The sequence below is a fragment of the Clytia hemisphaerica genome, unplaced genomic scaffold (genome assembly GCF_902728285.1).
Source record: "Clytia hemisphaerica strain Z4C2 unplaced genomic scaffold, Clytia hemisphaerica genome assembly, whole genome shotgun sequence".
In the NCBI taxonomy this organism is placed as follows: domain Eukaryota; kingdom Metazoa; phylum Cnidaria; class Hydrozoa; order Leptothecata; family Clytiidae; genus Clytia; species Clytia hemisphaerica.
The window spans coordinates 453687-473771 of NW_027103268.1; the positions used below are offsets into that span (position 1 = coordinate 453687).

General features: G+C 36.3%; 1 protein-coding gene across 2 annotated transcripts; it reads left to right on the forward strand.

Annotated features, from left to right (window-relative positions):
* Positions 1-6356: 6356 nt before the first annotated feature.
* On the forward strand, positions 6357-19872 carry LOC136801236 (rap1 GTPase-activating protein 1-like). 2 transcript variants are annotated; one of them, XM_067057868.1, is made up of 17 exons: positions 6357-7158; positions 7457-7637; positions 7836-8120; positions 9867-10019; positions 10216-10287; positions 10566-10652; positions 10878-10990; positions 11280-11324; positions 11598-11719; positions 12203-12260; positions 14002-14287; positions 14496-14678; positions 15079-15150; positions 15355-15459; positions 16918-16978; positions 18428-18526; positions 18632-19872. In XM_067057868.1, the coding sequence occupies exons 1-17, from the start codon at positions 6470-6472 to the stop codon at positions 18655-18657; spliced, it is 2637 nt and encodes an 878-aa protein (XP_066913969.1). In that variant the 5' UTR covers positions 6357-6469; the 3' UTR covers positions 18658-19872. The 2 variants fall into 2 exon arrangements, with proteins under 2 accessions (XP_066913969.1, XP_066913976.1); XM_067057875.1 differs by lacking the exon at positions 11280-11324.
* The last annotated feature ends 213 nt before the right edge of the window (positions 19873-20085 follow it).

The following is a 20085-nucleotide window of genomic DNA, read 5'->3' on the forward strand; positions in this document are numbered from 1 at the left end:
TTAAAACCACGAATCTCGAAGAAACCAAAGAAGGGCCAGGATAAGGAAAAAAAATAAGAAAATAAGTAGAATTAGGAGAAAAAGTGTCCTTGATAAGAGTAAGGGAAAGAATATCTCGCTCCGCCATGTGTTTTGGGAGGAGGTGGGTGTAATGTGGGCGGGATGGTATAGGTTATACGCCCTCTGGCCTACTTATTATACGGCAGCCGAATTTCTCAATGTTTTGTTTTCGAATTTTGGCGAAATTTTTACCATCCACCAACTTTTGCTGTCTTTTTAAATTTTACTGTCTTTTTTTATTTGCCTTTTTGGTAACTTACTTCACATTTCATTTAAAGGGAACGACGCATGGTATATTTATGAAATGCGGATCTAGCATTGGCACAAACACCCATACAGAGGGGTATTTAGGAGTGCTGGATCATAACAAAAACCAAAAGTGACTTTATTCCAAAAAATATATTCAAAAAAGTGAATATAATTTACTATAATGTTCAACAACAACACAAAAAGACTTACATAAAACTGAAAGAAAAAAAGAATGTCTTTTTCTTTTGAATGAAATCGAGTGTTTCTATTTTTAAATGAAGACATTCTATTGTGAATTTATTCGAAAACTTCTTTGCAATCTTTTTGTTTACATTTTGTCTTCATTCACTTTCGTTTACTGTTGGAAACATAACAAAGTTTTAGCTATACTCTCAAACCACGTATAACTGTCGGTTAAGCCAATCAGCTTTCGGGCTGACATCAGCATGTATTTCAGAGTATACCATGGAATTACCAGCAACTCCGACCCCTACTATAAGTATAGGGCGAACCCGAAAAAATTTTTTGTTTCCGGTCCACCGGCCGGGTGAAAATTTATTTCGTCGTCACCCGGCCGCATTTTTTTTCGTACATCATCGTTAGGGTTAGTGGAAAACTTTAGTGAATCAGTTTTTGAGGCGTGTGATTTATCGCACGTGATATTTTATATTCTACTGTAAAATGCACGCCTAGAAATCACTTGGAATGAAGGTTTTATCCTGATCATTGTTATAAAAATGAAATTTTATTCATCTCAAACTAAGCCCTGCATTGTTTTTGTTAATTCTTGCTTGCAACTCAACTTTTAAGAATGTTTTTTTTTATATATACAACTTGGTTTTTATAAAAGAATCATGCTGATTTGTGAGTAAAATAAATAGAAACATTCACAAAGTGGGGACTTTTCAGTAAGTAAACAGCTTTGTTTTTATAAAAGGAATCATGCTGACTTGTGAGTAAAATAAAAAGAAACATTCATAAAGTGAGGATTTAAAAAATTGGGGAAATGTTTCTCTCACTTTGCTTTTTTCTCAAAAAAGTTCACTTCGTAATCACGGTTTGGAGCCTTTAGCAATTGAAGATAAAATATTCAAAATGAAAGAGAGTGTCCAGTTCTTAGAGATATTGTAACACAATTGAAAATTTAAACGATGAAAATTAAGTATTTGAATAATCACACGTCTAGACCACTATAAATCAAAATCTAGGCGTGCGATGATCACACGTGAATTTTTCTTATGCCGAAGCACTTCTACACGAGTGCTTTAAAAAATCGATTTTTTGGGATTGAAATTTAGGAAAAAAAATTTTTTTGCGGCCGGCCGGGTGAGTGTTTTTTTCGTCACCCGGTGGACCGGAAACAAAAATATTTTTAGGGTTGGCCTAGCGCTATTCCCTTTAAGGAGTCAGGCAAGTTGTTGATTTTTTTATAGTATCGTTTTCAATCTATAGTATTTATCATTTGCATTTATATAAAGTAGTAGATCAGAGTTCAAAGACCGTTTTGTTTTGTCCTGCGCTGCGCCTGTGCGGGGCCTGCCTTACACCGGAAACCCGTCCTGAAATTTCCATGCCATTTACTAAGTTCATTTTATAGAATCTATCAGTGGAAGATCGGGAAGGCTAGGCCTGCCTCTGCTGGTGCTTCTTGTCGCTTCTTGCGGCTTGGGTCACTGAGATAGAAACCAGTGGCGTGGTTGAAAAGGGAACCAAGGAAGGATTGTCATTACTCAACAAAAATGCCAGTCTTGAAAGAAGGGAATATCTATGAGCTGGAGAATTTCTCAGCGTAGCCTTGAAGTAAGCCTATTATGAAATCCAAAGTCTTTACTCCATTTACTACGTGTAGGACCTGACGTAATTAATCGAACAGTTCGATTACCGAACTAATCGAACTTTGTCAAACTTAATCGAACGACGAAAGTTCAATTAAATTCTTTAATCGAACTTTTCAAAAGTTGCTAAAATTGTGAGTATTCGATTAAGTTTGACAAATCATATTAAGTTCGACAAAGTTCGACAACAAGAAAGGTTCGACAAATTCGACAAAAAACTCCGTTCGATAAAGTTCGCCAAAAAAAAATGACCTCCTTTGGGTACTACCGTGGACGGCCCCTGGGGGTCCCGGCCGAGGTCTAGAGGGGTCCAATTGGTGCCCTACTGGTCAGGGGGATGTGAGGGTACACGTCTGCACCGTTGGGGGTCCTTCAAAGTTCCTCAAAGTGTTGTCAAAAGCTGGCAAAAATTACGAAAAATGACCTCCTTTGGGTACCGGCCCTGGTGGGACCAATCGAGGCCTCTGCATCCCTCCACAGCCCCCCGTATCCCTTCGGACCCCTTCGGATACCCTCAGCCTTGCTCTCCCTCAATGCCAGCACCCTCCATCAGTGCTCCGAAGCCTTTAAAAGGCTCAGAAATGCTTGAAAATTGGCAAAAATCGGTCAAAATTTGAAAAAATGACTTCCTTCGGGTACCACCGTGGAACGCCTTTGGGGGTCCCGGCAGGGATTTCCGGGAGTTCGATTGTTGCCAACTGGTTAGGGGGATGTAAAGGTACTCCCCTGAACCGGTTGGGGTGCTTCAAAGTTCCTCAAAGTGTCGTCAAAAACCGGCAAACATTGGAAAATTGGCGAAAATTGGGAAAAATTGGGAAAAATGACCTCATCATTTGGGTACCACCGTGGACGGCCCCTGGGGGTCCCGGCCGGGGTTCCGGGAGGTTTGATCGGTGCCCACTGGTCAGGGGGATATGAGGGTACACGCCTGCACCAGCGGGAGTGCTTCAAAGTTCCTTTAAAGTGTCGTCAAAGGCCGGTAAAAAGTGCAATCGAATTACGCGCAAGTGGAGCGGCCTTCAGTTGCTCGGGTTTTCTCAAATTTTTGTTTGATTAAACTTGACAAAGTTCGATTACACTAGTTCGATTAAGTTCGAATAATGTAATCAAACTAATCGAACTGTCGAGGTCTCTTTAAAAAAAGTTCGATTAAGTTCGATTTCAGTAATCGAACTTAATCGAACTTTGTATTTTGAGAAATTTGTGAGTATTCGATTAAATTTCGACAACCGAACTTTGTCGAACATCAATCGGCCAACAAAGTTCGATTAAGTTTGGCTGTGGTATGAAAAATGTAAAAAAGCGAAGTACAGCAGTTTATACCTCAATTGCAGTAAAAAATACTACAAACACTAGTCAAGGGAATTCCTCGACTGGATTACAGTACCCTGTATATTTATTTGCATTAGGTAAATGCATTGAGCTTTATATACCCTGGACCAAGTTTCTCAATCCCGTCCAAGGAAAATCTTTGATATATGTTTTTTGAAAAATTGTATCCTAATGGCAGCAACCACTCGATAGCGGTGTAAATGCATCGAGAGCACTAGGTCTAGCTCCCTCATATACTTTTGATGATGTAGCGCCGTTAGACCTTGCAACACTGCAATGACTTCTTTGCTGGTCCCCCTTTAAAAAAGCTTCCATCAAAGATGGCGGATATAGCTTGGTCCAGGGACCAAGGTTCCACCATAACTTTAGTTCAATTTTCTTGAGACAGTTTTTTTCAAAAAATTAATTTATTAATTAACATTTTCTGTCTGAAACCTTGCTCAGATAAGAGAATGAAGAAGATTTAACTCAGAAAAATCTGAGTATGAATCTCTTGAATCAGCTTGAATGGGGAAAAGTTGGAAATGATACCAAGATTTAGCTCATTAAAGTTGCCATTCATATATATGCAACAAGTAAGGTAAAGTGTAATTTACTTTGAAAAAGAAATATTTGATAGTCTACTGTTCTTTAAAATACTTTTTTAGTTGGAGCAATTCTCAGCTAATCCAGATGACCCAATTTCCTCATTTGTGTATTTGAAATATCTTTGAAATACCAACCAGACAGATGTTCTAATGGAGTTAATTGCCTTCAAAAATTATCATCTACCAGAAATTGTCATAAAATTGTGTCCTCCCCCCCCCTTCAGTCCTGACAATTGGCGCCGGCATACGGCAAATGCCGAGGCAAAAGCTGAATTAAATTGGATTATAGTGTGTTTGCGTCGGCAAAAAAAATGCCAAGGCAAATTTTTCAAAAGACTTTTACTAAAAATGATAACTGCCGAAACAATCGAAGAACTGCAATGTAACAGTGTAACGTCCCCCGACCTCCCTTTAAATTGGGAAAAATGCCGAGGCAGAATCCTATTCTGCCGAGGCAAACAGCAAATTTAGCCATTTGCCTTGACAAAAAAATGCTGAGGCAAAAAAAATTGAATTGCCAGGGCTGCCCTTTATAAAGGGGGGGGGGGGAACCAATTTTCCAATTTTGAATGGGTGAGGGGGGGAATAAAAATTTGAAAAGTAAAGGGGGGAAAAAAAGAGGGGGAAAACATCGAAAGTTGGCGAATCTGGTGGGGGAAGTGTGAAATCATTTCAATTTTATCTGAGCAACAAAGGTCAGTCACATGATATCATGTGATTAGATCATCACTTAAAGATTAACCAATTTTCGTTCTATTTTGTCTACTATTCCTTTTGCAGCAAAATTTTACGTTTGTGTCAGGTTGAAATTTGAGAAATTTACACAGGTATATGGGGGGAACACTGATATTTTCAGAATTTTCTGGGGGGAAAGCAAAAAAGAGGGGGGAAACTAAAAAACTGAAAAGTCATAGGGGGAAAAAAAAGAGGGGAGATTAAAAAAAATCAAGAATTTGGTGGGGGGAACAAACCCTGGAGGACACTATGAAATTGTAGCATTGCTGGTAGCAGGCTGGTGTTCTTAGCTAACTGCATTAGAAATTAGCTGTTACAAGTTAGATTGTTAAATTTATTGTTCCAGAACTGGTATTTTAACCGAAAAAAAAATATTTATGGAATGTTTTTAGAAAGAAAGAGGTATTGGTCATTAATAAACTTGGCATTTGAAATTGTGGTATTGAAGTTATTTGTTTCTGCTGAAGGTTACAATATAATGTGAATCTCCAAGCAATTTTAAGAACATAAGAATTCAGCATATCAGTATCTTGCTGGCTACACTACTGTTGAGTCTAGCAATCTATTAACTACAGCCGCCAATAAGCTGGTATACAGTTGGCCAGCAACAATTGTGTAAAATCTCTTTTTAGAAAAGGATTTTGCCTAAAGGGGTAATCTGCCGGCAACAAAAAAGAAAATACCCAGCAATCGGCCAGTAGCAAAGGAAATTTGTTTACAGTTTTTGTCGGCACTTTTTCCACTCTATTTTCCATCTACTTTTATTACACTGGGCTACACCAAACAAATAACCGGCTGATTGCCAAAAAAAATAAAGCCTTTTTTTTAATTCAACACATTTTTGGTAATGTTTTCAGGGAATATTTCTCTTATTTTTTTGAGTGGGAAATGAGGAATCAAACAGAATCAGAAGGTCACTTTAGTTTTGATTTTTATTAATTTTTCTTAATATATCAAAGCTAACTTGGATTTTGATAAGGCTGTTCCTTAACTAAAAGTTACTTTAATAAAAGATTAAAAACATAAATTTCTCTTTGATTGCAGTCAGTGTTATTGTCCATCAGTAAGAATTTAAGCTTATTAAAAGAAAGATACAGGCAAAGAAGAAAATTGTGCAATACCTTTAATCCTTTTTGATAAAACACCATTTAACTTTCATCTAATGCTAATGTGTTAATAATATTCAAATTGAACCCTTACAAAAAGTAATTGTCGTTCAAAATTACAAGTTGAATACAACTTTATTACTTCATAAAAAGTGTTGCATTATTTTTATTCTTCGAAATCTAAATTTTTGTTATTTTATAACTATCTAGCCTTTTTGAGCTGCTTTGGTTTATTCCCTCCAGGAGCAACCTACTGTTCATTGATCATTCTACTTTTCTTTTTCTCTAATTATCAAAAAAGAAAGGAATTTCTAATTGAAACTGTCAACAATGGATATCAATTCAACTTGCTATTAATTTTTTTCAAAGGGGGGATATCACTTAATGGGCTTTGTCTTTTTTAATATTGTTTTGTTGTGAAAGGAAAGCTCTTTTAAAATCGACTTTTTGAATACATTAAGTTTGTAAATAAAAGAAAGACAGCAGTCATCAGTTAGAAGGTTGAGTTTAAAAATATGATGATTTAATTGAAATGTAGAGGCATATTTTTGAACCTTTGGTTAGGATGAAGTATTTACATGAAATCAAAGTTAATACTGACACTTCTAATGTATTTACAGTAACTTTAATGGCAACAGATGGAGCTGAAGATAAGTGTCGACTTTGTGGTAAAAGAATTGATGGTGAAGTTGATAAGTGGTATGTTCCTTACCACTCCAACTGTTTCAAATGCTCCAGTTGTAAAGTACCTTTAAATCCAAGGAATTATTTTTTAACCAACAAAAAGCAATTTTATTGTTTTAAACATTATGATCATGATGGCCCAGACAAGCATGGACATTTCTTCAGGGAACTTAAACAATTTCGTAAATATTCTATCGAGAAATCAAAGACTTCGACAGTGAATGGGAAAACCTCCCCTGTAAAACAACATTATCAAAAAAATGGACTCGTGAAATTAGATTGCAAATGTTCAAGTGGAAAGTCTTCAGGTTATTGGTATGAGTGTACTTTCAGAAATTGTCCTTCATCACAATGTTATCTTAAATCGAGAGACTTTAAACATTTTCATGTGGCAACCTGGAAGATCACATCTGGTAGAAGCACAACACAAATTGAACACAGTGAAGAAGAACTTTATGAGATGTGCTATCATGGACAGAGACATGCCAATTTTTATTCTGTAGATGAACGTATTGGTCCTATTGTATTGAGTTTGAAGCATGAATCTATCATGAAAATCCCTTTTTACAGGTAATTAATTCCCCTTACAGATGTTTTGAGTCACAAACTAAGGGTCTACCCTCCACTAGCTGATAGATATCTTCAAATGCATTAAAAAAAATTTTATTCAGAAGACAGATAATGCACTCAGTGGCATAGATTGTGGTGTTCCTGGAGTATCAACCATACACCTATCTACCTGTACAGGACCAAGAAAGACTGATCTGATAAAATTTCTATATCAGTTTTGGTCAAAACTGATATAGAAATATAGTCTATCTCTTGAATTTTTTCTTTTTGATTCTTTTTTTTTTCTTCATTTAAATAGGATTCTTCTACGATCTTCATCACACATCACAGAAGGTTTAATCCCAACGACCTCATTCTGTTTAAATGACTATGATGATAATGCAGTACTGGAAGTCATCAGTAGAGAATTGGACCTTACTTCAGACTTGAGACAATTCAATGATTCCATTCCACCTACCAAATTGCTCCTGTTGGATAAAGTAAGAAACAGATTGATCATTATAGTCCATTGATATGATGGTATTTGATGAGCACTCAGCCAATTGGTCAATATAGTCCAATGGTATATGTAATAGTATTTGCACTCAACCCAATATTCCAAAATAAGATTGGTATCTTTTATTCTGCTAAATCTGACTTTGCAATCTTAAATTGTAAAAATAATTTCTTTTTTCCAGGTGATGTTGAAAAGTGAATTCAAAATAGGTGTTGTTTTCGTGGACAAAGATCAGCTCAAAGAGGAGCAATTTTTTACCAACACTACACACAGTGACGATTTCGAGGAATTCCTTACATACCTAGGCGAAAAGATATCATTGAAAGGATTCAATGGTTACAGCGGTGGCCTGGATACTGACAATGGATTGACTGGAGAGCATTCCATTTACAAAGAGTACCACAATTTCCGTATGATGTTTCACGTCTCAACTCTCTTGCCAATGGAAGAGCATGATGACCAGAAGGTAATATATTAAGATTGAATTCGATTAAAAACCCGGCTTCTGTGGATTGATTCGTCAATTAGACAGTTTTTTGGTTCTATGCTTTCACTTCAGAATTGCCTACAAAATTTCTTAAATTTTTGAACTATAGAGATTTTAATGAACTTTTTAATGAATGAATTTCTGAATGTTGTTAACAAAGGTGTATGGGTAGAGATTTCAATTAATTTTCTTTTAGACATTCATAGCTCTTTGCTAATCAAAAGTACTAATCAATAAGACAGTATTACCAAAGTATGAAATTCCAACCAAAGCCTTGTTATGTTGTGTTTAGTCACGTCGAAAAAAAGTTTGGCAGACATGTGAAGTATATTTCATTTCCTTCCAAAGGAAAATGATTGATATTATTTGAACAGGATACCTAGCGAAGGAAATTGTTTAGAAATTTTAATATGATATTGCCATTTCATTTACTATACATTACCAGCAATAAAAGGTAGTCTGACTTTCTCTTTGACTAATTTTTCCGTCTCAAAGTTTTAAAATAGTTAAGATTTACTCGTTGTCATGGTTCCATACTTGAGACAACCAGTTCTTTTTCTGTCTTACTTCCTGTGTTTTGAGGCATTTATCCTTATTTTATATTGGTGTTTTGAATTTCCACAACAGCAGAATTCTTAAAATCCCTGATCTTGGTGACATCACTAATACCCATTCACCAGACTTCCTTTTTAAAAACTAGCAATTCTATCTCGAGTAGGAAGAATTCTCAAGAGTTTTTCTTTGTTTTCGACAGTTATTTTCTTTTTGACACGTAAAATAGCTGCTATGTCAACTCCAGTTATATAGCTTAAAAGTTTTTAGTACTTTTGAGAGCACGCTGAAGAAGAATTTCAATATCCCTTGTCAGTTTATCATTGCTTCAGTTTCTGAGTTTGTTGAGTATCTTATGGTTAAGGAGGAAGTAGACGAAAGAGGAATCAGATATGTGAGGTTTCCATGATTCATTTGTATCACTGAGAAAAATTTGTCTGCTCTTGTACGTGGTTTATAGTTCAACCATACAATGATTAAGTTTGTTGATTGCTTTGTGTGCTCAGATAATTAACATACATGTACTGTGCCACATGCCAAGACATGCTGTTTGATGATTGCAAAAAATGCCATCAAGAGAAGAAAAAAATCATCTTTCATCATAATTGCAGTGATTGAGTGCTCGTGACTTTTTTAAGAGTTAATTGATTGGTTAGCTTGTTTCGAAAAAGAATAACCTGTTATCTATACATTTTAAGCATTGTCTTTTGACAAATTGCCTTGTGTGCGTTGATCTTTTTATTTTTGTAAAAGTAATTATGCAAACACTGCAATAATGTTTCTAAAATCATTTATCTGTGGTGATTAGCTCTTTTGAACGACCACATTAGTGAGTTTTGAACCTAGGAAATATCAAGTGGCGTGCAGTGATTTTCCTGTATACAAACTCCTAACCATTTCAATCCCTATCTCTGTCAAAGATCACTTTCTGTGATTCTCTTCAGTAATTCGAACATTCAAATTATATTTCTAGTTCGAATTTAACAAAAAACATAGTATTCTAAAGACCAATGAAAATAATCCTTTCGATAGTCTAATGAGATCCATTTATTGATTTTACAGTTTCTTATCTACATACTAGCCCTGTTTCTAAATTGTTGAAAGTTCGCTTTGTATCCTCGTATTTTCCAAGAAAACCTTAACGAAAGCCATTTCGTTTTTTCTGTTCACCAGCTCCAAAGGAAAAGACATATTGGGAATGATATTGTTTGTATAATTTTCCTTGCACCTGGCGCTCGTTTCGACCCAAACTCGATCAAATCAAATTTCCTTCATGTTTTCATCATAATTCAACCACAGATTTTACATGGAGAACTATTTTACAAGGTATCAATGTTATTTTCTTTTCACTCTTTATTAAATGGTAAGGTGGACCGATTGCTTGTCGTTTATTCACCTCATCACTATGTAGTAGAAGGAGCTATTCGAAATGTACTTTTACTTATATATAAATTCGAATGTACACTGTACAATTGAATTCTTGAAACATGAAACAATTCACTGATATTTCTTTCACTCTCAGGTCGATGTTGCTTCGAGAGATTTTGTCCAAAATTATGGACCGCCACTTCCCAAGAATAAACTGTTCAAAAATGTAAGTTTGGCTTTAAATTTCACAGCCTCTCCCCGCTGTTCACGTTCTTTTTTCCTAAAATTTGTTGTAAGATTATTTGACAAGTTCTCCACCCTCTTGTAAAAATCTTTTCAAAGGTTCCTTTAATATTGTATTGATGTAGGTAATATTTTGAGCAAAGTCTCTTCCTTTTCTTGGAGGCTCATCAAGAAGGAAATACTGCTTCCAGCGTTAGCCTTAGATCCTGAGGATCATGAGGGATGAAAAGCAATAATCTCTCTTTATTTATTTTTTTTTAGGATTCATCTTTTCAACGATGGCTGTACGCGAAGATAATCAACGGTGAAAGAGCGAGTTATCGTTCACCCAAGTTCGCTTCCATGCAGGTAAAGAAGTTTTTATTTCTGCTTCACCCTGTCTTGGTGATATGGAAGGTGTTAGAACTGATCAATAAGTCCAATTAATGTTCATTGTGTTGGACACTTGTAGGTAATAGTTTGACTGGTTCAATAGTTGTATCAAGACGAAAAAAACGGGTTGAAAAGAATCAAACGGGATTGTATTCGCTGGTTATGACAATCGCATATTATATTATTCTTGTTTTTGTTCAGGAACGTACTCGTCGGCAACTTTTAGAAGAGTTAGTGCATGATCAAGCTTGTAAGGAAGTTCAGCCGTCCCTCAAATTTTCGAAGAATCCTTTTCAACGGCTTCTTCCCCTTAGGTAAGCTTACGTATTTCGTCATGTCAATATATTATAATCAGTTAAAATAAGTGGAAACGAGTGGAATTTATAGTATTAACCTGCATGTTAGAACCAAATAGATTCATTACAACAAAGAACTCCTTTTAGGAATAAGTTCACCAAGCTTCTTTCAATAGAAGAGAATGTAAAAATCTTGTTTTACTTACTGTTTTGTAAACTTAACAGAAATTTGTGTGTTTTAACCATCATCAAAGATGGTTTTTAAAAGTATTTGATAATTGATTTTGAATTTTTCTACATTACACAGACACAGTTTCACTCGATCGTCGCCACATACTCCGTCCTTGCAAAGGTATCAGGACAAAACAAGCCATTCATGCATTCATTTCATTCACTCATTCGCTCGCTCTAACTAACCCACACTCTAATCTATATAGCTCAAATCAACGCTATTATACATAGTATCTGAAATAGGGAGGTTTTATTTTCAGATGAATTTTCGGATGTTTTCTGAGGTTTATTTCTGTGGAAACTTAATTGTTTTAGTTTTTTTGGTTTATCTATCGTGTGTTCATCACATCATATTGTTTTACTCATACTGTAGCTTTCTCTTCTCAATAACTAGGTCGATGAGTTTTGCAGCCGACCATATTGGTATAACATCACCGGCTGACCAGCTACGACGTGATCTTAAACGCTCTTTAGCCTGTGGAATCAGTCAATATCATGACGTCATCTTTCTCGTTGGTAAGTTTCCACAAAATCTCCTGATCCCTGCGATTGATGATAAGTAAGTCTGCGACTGCAGTCGATAGCTATCTACCCGAAGGTAGGGGAGGGTGTCACTCTTTTTCCCTGGATGGCTCCACTTACCCTTGATCCTTCTCTTAATTGCTGAGCATCAAGCAGAGAGACATCAAGTACCATTTTTGGAATCTTTAGTATGACCTGAGGTTTGAACCCACAACCTCGCGCACCGTAATCGGATGCTCTACCACTGCACTATGGTCCCTGCGATTAGTTAGATATGAAAAGTCAGTTTTTCCACCAATCTTCGTTGCTCAATCAGATTTACATTTCCTAGTTTAAAGGTCCCAAAAAAAGGCCACATCAGCTGTGCCTTTCGTAATATCAAGGGACTCAAAATGAAATTTATCAAGCTCCTCCCGAATTTGAAATCCGTTTTCCTGAGGGAGAGGCCGCCTCTCTAGCTTTATATTCTTTTTCCAGGTAAAGAGAGGGGAGGCTCAGTTCCCGCTGTAAAAGCTCTTTTGGCTATGAAAAGCAGGTAAGATAGACATTGTCGCCACTGTTCATCGTATTTCGATTTTATGATTGATACAGCCATTGCGTATTTTCAATGGTAAGGAAAATTACTCTTAGGTTCCAAATAAATGGGGGAGGGGCTGGAATAAACGGGGGTGGGGAAAATTTTCGAGATTTTAATAAACGGGGGGGGCTAATTGACGGGGGTTGGAAATTTAGGCTGTTTAGAGCAAAATAAGGGGCCTTCTCTTTGACAGCTGAAAATATTATTAAAAATTAATTCTTACTTGTTACTTGTGTTACTTGTGTAGTTGTTTGAGCATCCTGCTTCAGGTAAGGTTCTTGGTGAACCACGCCTCCGTGTGATTAATCTGTCGAGAGAAAAAGAATCTCAGCAGATATTTTTCATGTCAATTATTGAGTTTGAATTAGCTCTCCTGCATCCAGTATATCCATGAATCTGGGGTTCATCTGGGATAGACTTAAGGTGTGTGTCCAGGGCTCTTTTGAATTTATCGATAGAAATGTTTTTGAGGTTTCTGATGCTCTTTGGCATAGCATTAAAAAGTTTTGCACGTTGCACTGCAAGTGTGCTGTCTCTAAATTTTGATGTTTGATTCTTTGGAATTGACAGTGTTTTTTTCAGTGGTTTTGATACCATTTACAGTAGGTACAATCTTTTCCATCACCTTCCAGACATACATTATTCTGTAGCGTTCTCTTCGCCTTTGAAGTGACACTCCCAATAATTGTTTGGGGTGCCATTTATCTTTTGTAAGAAGGACTTTTGAATATCTTCAAGTCTCTGAATGAGACCAACTGCATTTGGGCTCCACAGAACGGAGCAATATTTTAATATTGGTATCACCAATGATTTATATAGTACGATCATACAATTTAAAGACCGTGAAGAAAAAGTTCTCAGGATCCAAGATGTTAAGTTTTTAGCCTTTTCGATTACTGCAGTAATTTGCTTCTGAAATGTGCAATTACTGTCCATCAGGATTCGAACGTCTTTCACAACATCTTTGTTTTCAATTTCAACACCAGACGGTGATGTATAGCTTGTTTGAGTCTTGATCTCATGGTTCTTTCCATAGCGCAAGAGTTCAAATTTTATATCATTTAGCTTCATATTGTTGTCATCCGTCCATTTATATATTCTATCAAGATCGTTTTGAAGTAGGACAGCATCTTCTAGAGTTTTGACTTCCTTTGTGGCGCGAGTGTCATCAGCGAAGGATTTAAGAAAGCTGTGCACCACTTCCTTGTCAATATCCCCAATCAATATGAGGAAAATCAAAGGTCCCAAAACACTACCTTGAGGGACTCCTGAAATGACCTGTTGTGATTCAGAAGTGACACCATTCACTAGCACTGATTGTTTTCTCTCTGTTAGGATGGACTTTAGCCACTGTAATAATTTTCCATCTACTCCTAGTTTCTTTATTTTTCGTAGTACAATTGAATGGTCTACTTTTTCAAAAGCCTTTGAAAAATCTAGGTACACAACATCCGCATTAGCATCTTCGTCCAATATATTTAGTATCAGGTCATATTGTTCCAAAGGCTGACTCAAACATGAACGCCCGCTTCTGAATCCATTATTCCTTATTAGGTCTGGAAAATTTTTCGAAAAATCAACAAGCAGGGGGAGTACTAAGAGTACGGATTGTTCCCCGACTGTGCCCGGACTTAGAGATATCCGATAAATTTGGTTGGTGTTTTCTAGTTAACTCTGCTTTACCTTTTTCAACTTTCAGAGTGTTCAACGAGATGTTTTTCCCTGGTTCGTATCAATCTTCCGCGCCTCGTCGTCGTTCGTCCGTCTTATCGCGCGTTTCTCCTCACTACCTTTCGCAACACCTCCGTAGCAGCAAACGACTGTCAGACTTTTGGAAACGCAACAACAACACGACAGCTAACAACGGTTCTACAACATCAACAACGACAGCCTCCTCATCAAATGATTCCTCTCCTTCTAAAAACAATAACCATTCTCCTGAATCGAGTATAGTTGATATAAAGGAAGGTCAGCTGTCCTCTAAGGTAAGCTTGCTATAGCTTTAAGTTATATTCACTATTCATGTTTTGCCCATTTCGACTGTTCATTTTGTTTCACTTATGTACGCTTGCCACCTTTTAGAGTCTTTTCGCTTCTACATTGTTATATCTTATCATAATAAGATTCTCATATGTGATCTAAACATAAAAATAACCCAGCTATAAAAAACTATTTTTTAACTTTCCTTCTAAGCTTCAAGTCACAGAATTTGACATGGAGGAGTTCTCGGCGTTGATCGAATACATCCAAACAGGTTCGTGTGTGATCACACCAGAAACTGTGGTGGGTTTGGCGTGTGCTGCTGAGTATTACCAAGTGGACGAGCTGATCGACCTTTGTGAACGCTCTTGTCAACAAATGTGTGATATAAGAAACGTAAGTCGCCTTGATCACGGTAATCATCGATTTGATGTAATGTGAAAAACAATATTTTAGAGTAGGATCTAGAATGAAAGAAAGAAACGAAACGAAAGTGGCGCACGGTTTACCGTCTTTGTATCATTGGTGTAAAAGTGACAATAGAACACCCTTTCGATGTGGATTTGTGATACTTTTCAGATTTGTTTGCCTTTTTCTCAGTCTTTCTTATTATTCGTTTTTAACTAATTTAGTCTAATAAAATTTATATTTATTTTAATGTATATCTCTTGGTTCAAATATATTAGGGAAATTGCAGTGTAAAAAAATAGGACATGGCTATTGTTTTGACATACAACTAACTGTTCTCGACACTGAATTGAAGTTTCATGCTTCATGTTTTTCATTGTTCTTCTAGCTACCAGTTCTATTGACGTCAATCAGACAACATATTTTGCGTTACTCCATCGCTATCAAGCTTGAACAATATGTAAGTGTCTGTCATACAGTAGTTGCTCCCTTTCTCACAAATGCCCTTATTATTCGTCCAAATTTAAGGAACAAATGAATTTTAAAAGATTCGAATCTGAAATTGGCCAGCTATGCTTTCGTGTTTGTCACGGTTATTTTAGACATCCAGTCTAAATCAAATGCTAATTAACAATCAATTTATCTTTCACTTACTTACTTACAGGTGAAGTCGTTCACGGAATCTTGCAATAACGAGTTATTTGATTTTTTCGACATTTCGTCTCTGTCCCATGAAGTGTTCGACTGTTTGCTCACATCGACATTCGGGGTGAGTTAGTTTTCACCTCTTAACTCCACTTACAAGCCATTCAAAATAAATGTGATTATTTTGAATGGCTTGTAATAAAAGTTTCTTTTCCCGCCAGAGCTCACGTTGCAGATTGAAACCCTATCATTTCAATTTCTAGTTTAGTTTCATCATTGATGTTTGGCCATAGGCTCATCTCTTCTTCATGCTTAATTCAACTTCTAACGCTTCCAAAACGAACTGTAGTTATTTATATTTTCACGTGTAAAAAAATCAGTATTGATCATCCAATTTATCAAAAAAAGCTGATTTACTTCTCTTTCAAAGAAAAGGAGGTGATGATATTTATACAATAAGCGTAGAGCCGTGAACCAATTACTGAAGTTTATTAAGAGTAATTTATTTTCTTCAGGTTGACGATTCACTCAACTTCAGTTGAGCTACAATCTGACAATGTCTGTGTGTGTGTCTGTGTGTCTGTGTGTGTGTCTGTCTGTCTGTCACAAAAACTTTAGGGCAGCCTGGAGACTTCAAAAATGCTTGGATTTGGTTGATATTTGGCACACTTGTTCCTTGGGTGAATATCTGGGGGTGTTTTTTTCATTTTTTGAAAATTTTGATTTTTGGGGCCTGGGGACGAGTTTTTCGCCAAAACGAGGCTAAAACTTTGGGGCAGCCTGGAGGCTTCAAAAATGGTCGGATTTGGCTGAAATTTGGCACACTTGTTCCTTGGGTAAATATCTGGGGGTGTTTTTTTCACTTTTTGTAAATTCTGATTTTTGGGGCCTGGGGACGAGTTTTTCGCCAAAACGAGGCTAAAACTTTGGGGCAGCCTGGAGGCTTCAAAAATGGTCGGATTTGGCTGAAATTTGGCACACTTGTTCCTTGGGTAAATATCTGGGGGTGTTTTTTTCACTTTTTGTAAATTCTGATTTTTGGGGCCTGGGGACGAGTTTTTCGCCAAAACGAGGCTAAAACTTTGGGGCAGCCTGGAGACTTCAAAAATTGTTCGATTTGGCTGAAATTTTGCACACTTGTTCCTTGGGTGAATATCTGGGGATGTTTTTTTCATTTTTTCAAAATTTTTTATTTTTGGGGCCTGCGGACGAGTTTTTCACCAAAACGAGGCTAAAACTCTGGGGCAGCCTGAAGACTTCAAATATTGTTCGATTTTGCTGAAATTTTGCACACTTGTTCCTTGGGTCCTTGGGTGAATATCTGGGGTTTCATTTTTCATTTTTCAAAATTTTTGATTTTTGGGGCCTGGGGACGAGTATTTCGCCAAAACGAGGCTAAAACCTTTGGGCAGCCTGGAGACTTAAAAAATTGTCAGATTTGGCTTAAATTTGGCACACTTATTCCTTTGATGAATATCTTGGGGTCTACAATTGGGCCTATAAATAACTTGAAGCTACTGAAGTTGAGCCCAGTGCGTTGCGCACGTTCGACTATTTATTAAGAGTAATTTATTTTCTTCAGGTTGACGATTCAAAGAAGAGGGAGGCAATAGAAGAATGGCACGAAAGACTTTCTACATTTCGTAAGTATCCAACTTCAATTTTTCCTTTGTTACTACGATCAAAGCACATATTATTTACACGTATTCGACCTTGATTTTGTGTTGCTTTTGTTTGTGCTTCAAAGGGTTTCCAAACATTGAACTGTGAGGAATTAATACACATTTTTGGGCTGGAGTTGCTAAAGATTTTCATGATTTTAGCCAAAAAGTTGCTTACTCTCGGGTACCTAATACTTTAGGCGTACAAATTTTCGCGAGCAGAAACTTTCGCGATTTTCGCGAATTTTGGCCCTTTTCGCGAAAGTAAATGTCTTTAAAAATTCTAGGAAGGGCATTCGCGAAAGATTATGCTCGCGAAAAATTCTTGATAAAATAGAAAATCTGTAAAACTTCAAACTTTAAATAAAATGGAACTTTTCTGGCATTTTTTAGCCTGCTAAAAGACTAATAAGTCAAAGGACAAATGTTTCAAGCCAATCCACGAAGTATTTGTCCCTATCTAAGCCATTTTTTCATGTGAAAATTCTCAATTTTACGTCTTTATTCGCGAAAGTTTATGCCCGCGAAAAATATTTTTTCGTTAAATTCGCGAAAGTAAATGTCGTGAATTTCGCGATTTTTCGTCCTCGCGAAAGTTTCTGCTCGCGAAAGATTGTACGCCTAAAGTAGCCCCCCCCCCGCTAATTAATTTTTCGAAAATTTTCCACCCAGGACATTCTTATTCCAACCCCCCCCCGCTTATTAATTTTTGGGAAGATGATTTCAAATTCCCTCTTTTGTCCTAATTCTGCTGTATTAGCCTCATTTTCAAAATTTTCCACCCAGGACATTTTTATTCCAACCCCCCCGCTTATTAAGTTTTGAGATTTTTTCCAACCCCCCCCCCCCGCTTATTCCAAAGCCCCCGGCTATTAGGTACCCGAGAGTATGCATTTTGAGCCAAAATTGCTTAGCGGCTCCAAAAAATTTCACTTATTACTTCATTTTATGCCCAAAATACCTCAAATTAGGCGAATGATAAAAAAGGTTTTGTTTCCGGAATGCGGGTGAAGGAAAAAAGTTATCATGCGGCCGGCCGGAAAATAATTTTTTTTTGCTATTTTTAATAATTTATGGCTAATTGAAATAGAGTTTAAGAATAACTTTTATGTATAAATACAGCATAAATTATGCCCTAAATTACAACAAGTACGGACTACTAACGAACGAAAGTTTGCGGCCGGGTCAGAAAATTTTTTTTTTTCACCCGGCCGGTTTCCGGAAACAAGAAATTTTTTTTGTTTCGCCTTAGGTAGGCAATTTGATGCCAATTTAGGCAAAATAATTCTGATTTTCAAGGTAATATTGGTTGCTTTTTAGTTCATACTCAGTATGGGCTATGGTTGATAAGCCAAGTTGCTTCATTCTTTGGCCATTTTCAGGGCTGATGAAAAACTGAGTATATTTATGACTATTATTTTTCCAACACAGTGAACGCCAATGAAAGCGTGCGTTTGAAAGACTTACTACTGCAACACGCAGACATCGATTCCACGCAACTTAAAGACGAGGGAGAAACCATGATATGCGGTGACTATTAATATTATTTATTATTTTGACCATCGAATTTCGTGAAAAACGGGAACGGTATTAAACCCATGCTATTACTCCTATTTTACCTCCTTTTTCTTTTAGAGAACAAGCTTTCGATACCTGATTGATTGAAGATTAAATCAAAAGTTTCCAAAGGAAATCGCTCAGTTATTTGCACTTTTATTCTGCTTTTAAAAGGGTCCCGCGTTTTTAATATTTTTATCCGTCCTTGCTTTGCTTTTATTTAGAACATGTTGTCGTTTTGCTATATGAAAATATATTTTTTATGATCAGGCGTCCTTTTAATGTTAGTATCTCTTTACGGCGCTTACATGTAATATTAAAATTCGTGATAATGTGTAAGTTTCATAAAATATATACATGAAGCAAAATAAAGGCCAATTCTCGGGGTTTTTTGGGTGAAAAGAAAAAGACGAAAACTACGGATACTTATATCGGGAATTATCTTTACTCCACGTTGTTTTCTTCTTCAATATTCGGAAATGCTTTTCTATGATTCGAAAAAAAGTCATTATTGACAGTAACGTTGGCTAGCAGATATTTTAAGCTTTTATTGCTATTCTTTGGGGTTCCTAATTCATGCCAATACTATAGCAATCAAATGCATCTAAAACGAGGCATCTGGAGAAGAAGAACAAAATGTAAAGTCAAATAATAGTAAATTAGCTGATCTCTGTATTTCTTTATATTTTTGTCTATTCACCCTTGGCTTTTTACCCTTAGTATTTATTATGACTTGATTGACAGTCAGGAGTAATACCTTAAACAAGGCGTATACCTTGTTCAAGTAAGAATTCAAAATTTCTATTGTTTGATACTTCCTATTTAGGAAGTAGTGGGAATATTTTCCAAACTAGGAAAAAGGGCACTCTCTCGTCTATACTATTGGAAAGAGCACGAAAAACTGAATTCCCATGGTGATTTTTAGAAAATTCCACAGCCGGAATTGATCACAATCTTCAATTTTAAAACAACCTTAAAGTCCAGTCTACATGAAACGAAATCAGCTTTTTTAAAGGGTGTACACAAAAAATACAAAACAATTTAAAATGGTACCCGACGTTTTTTCAAGAAATCTTTAAAAATACCTTGAACAAGGTACCCCTACCTTAAACAAGGTATATGCATGTACCTTGTTTAAGGTACATCCTAAACAAGGTATACGCCTTGTTTAAGGTATCAGCTCGTTACTTTAGTATTAATTTTCTTATTATATATGTCATATATTTATAAGATCTATTTGTTTACAGTTTTATTACTATTTACTCTTTTGTTTTTTAAGAAAATTTTTTATTTATAAAGACATGAAATATAAAAATAAAAGCAAATTATTTTTGGACCTACCTCCGGGTGCCCCGGTGGATGTTCTATAAATTAACCCATGTCCGTCCGTTCGTTCGTCGTTCGTCCGTCCGTCTGTTACCAGCTTTTCTCAGGATTGGCTCATTAGTTTTTTCTGATTTTTTGCACAATGATGCAAAATGGCAATGCCCAGAACGTGACGGAGCCCGATTTTTGAGAAAAAATTTATTTGG

Excerpts from the sequence above, each read along its gene's own strand:
- LOC136801236 (XM_067057868.1), top strand. The coding sequence starts at position 6,470 with ATGAAGTATTTACATGAAATCAAAGTTAATACTGACACTTCTAATGTA. Across the intron at positions 7,159-7,456 it reads ATGAAAATCCCTTTTTACAG|GATTCTTCTACGATCTTCAT; the intron begins GTAATTAATTCC and ends TCATTTAAATAG. Across the intron at positions 16,979-18,427 it reads CGAAAGACTTTCTACATTTC|TGAACGCCAATGAAAGCGTG; the intron begins GTAAGTATCCAA and ends TTTCCAACACAG.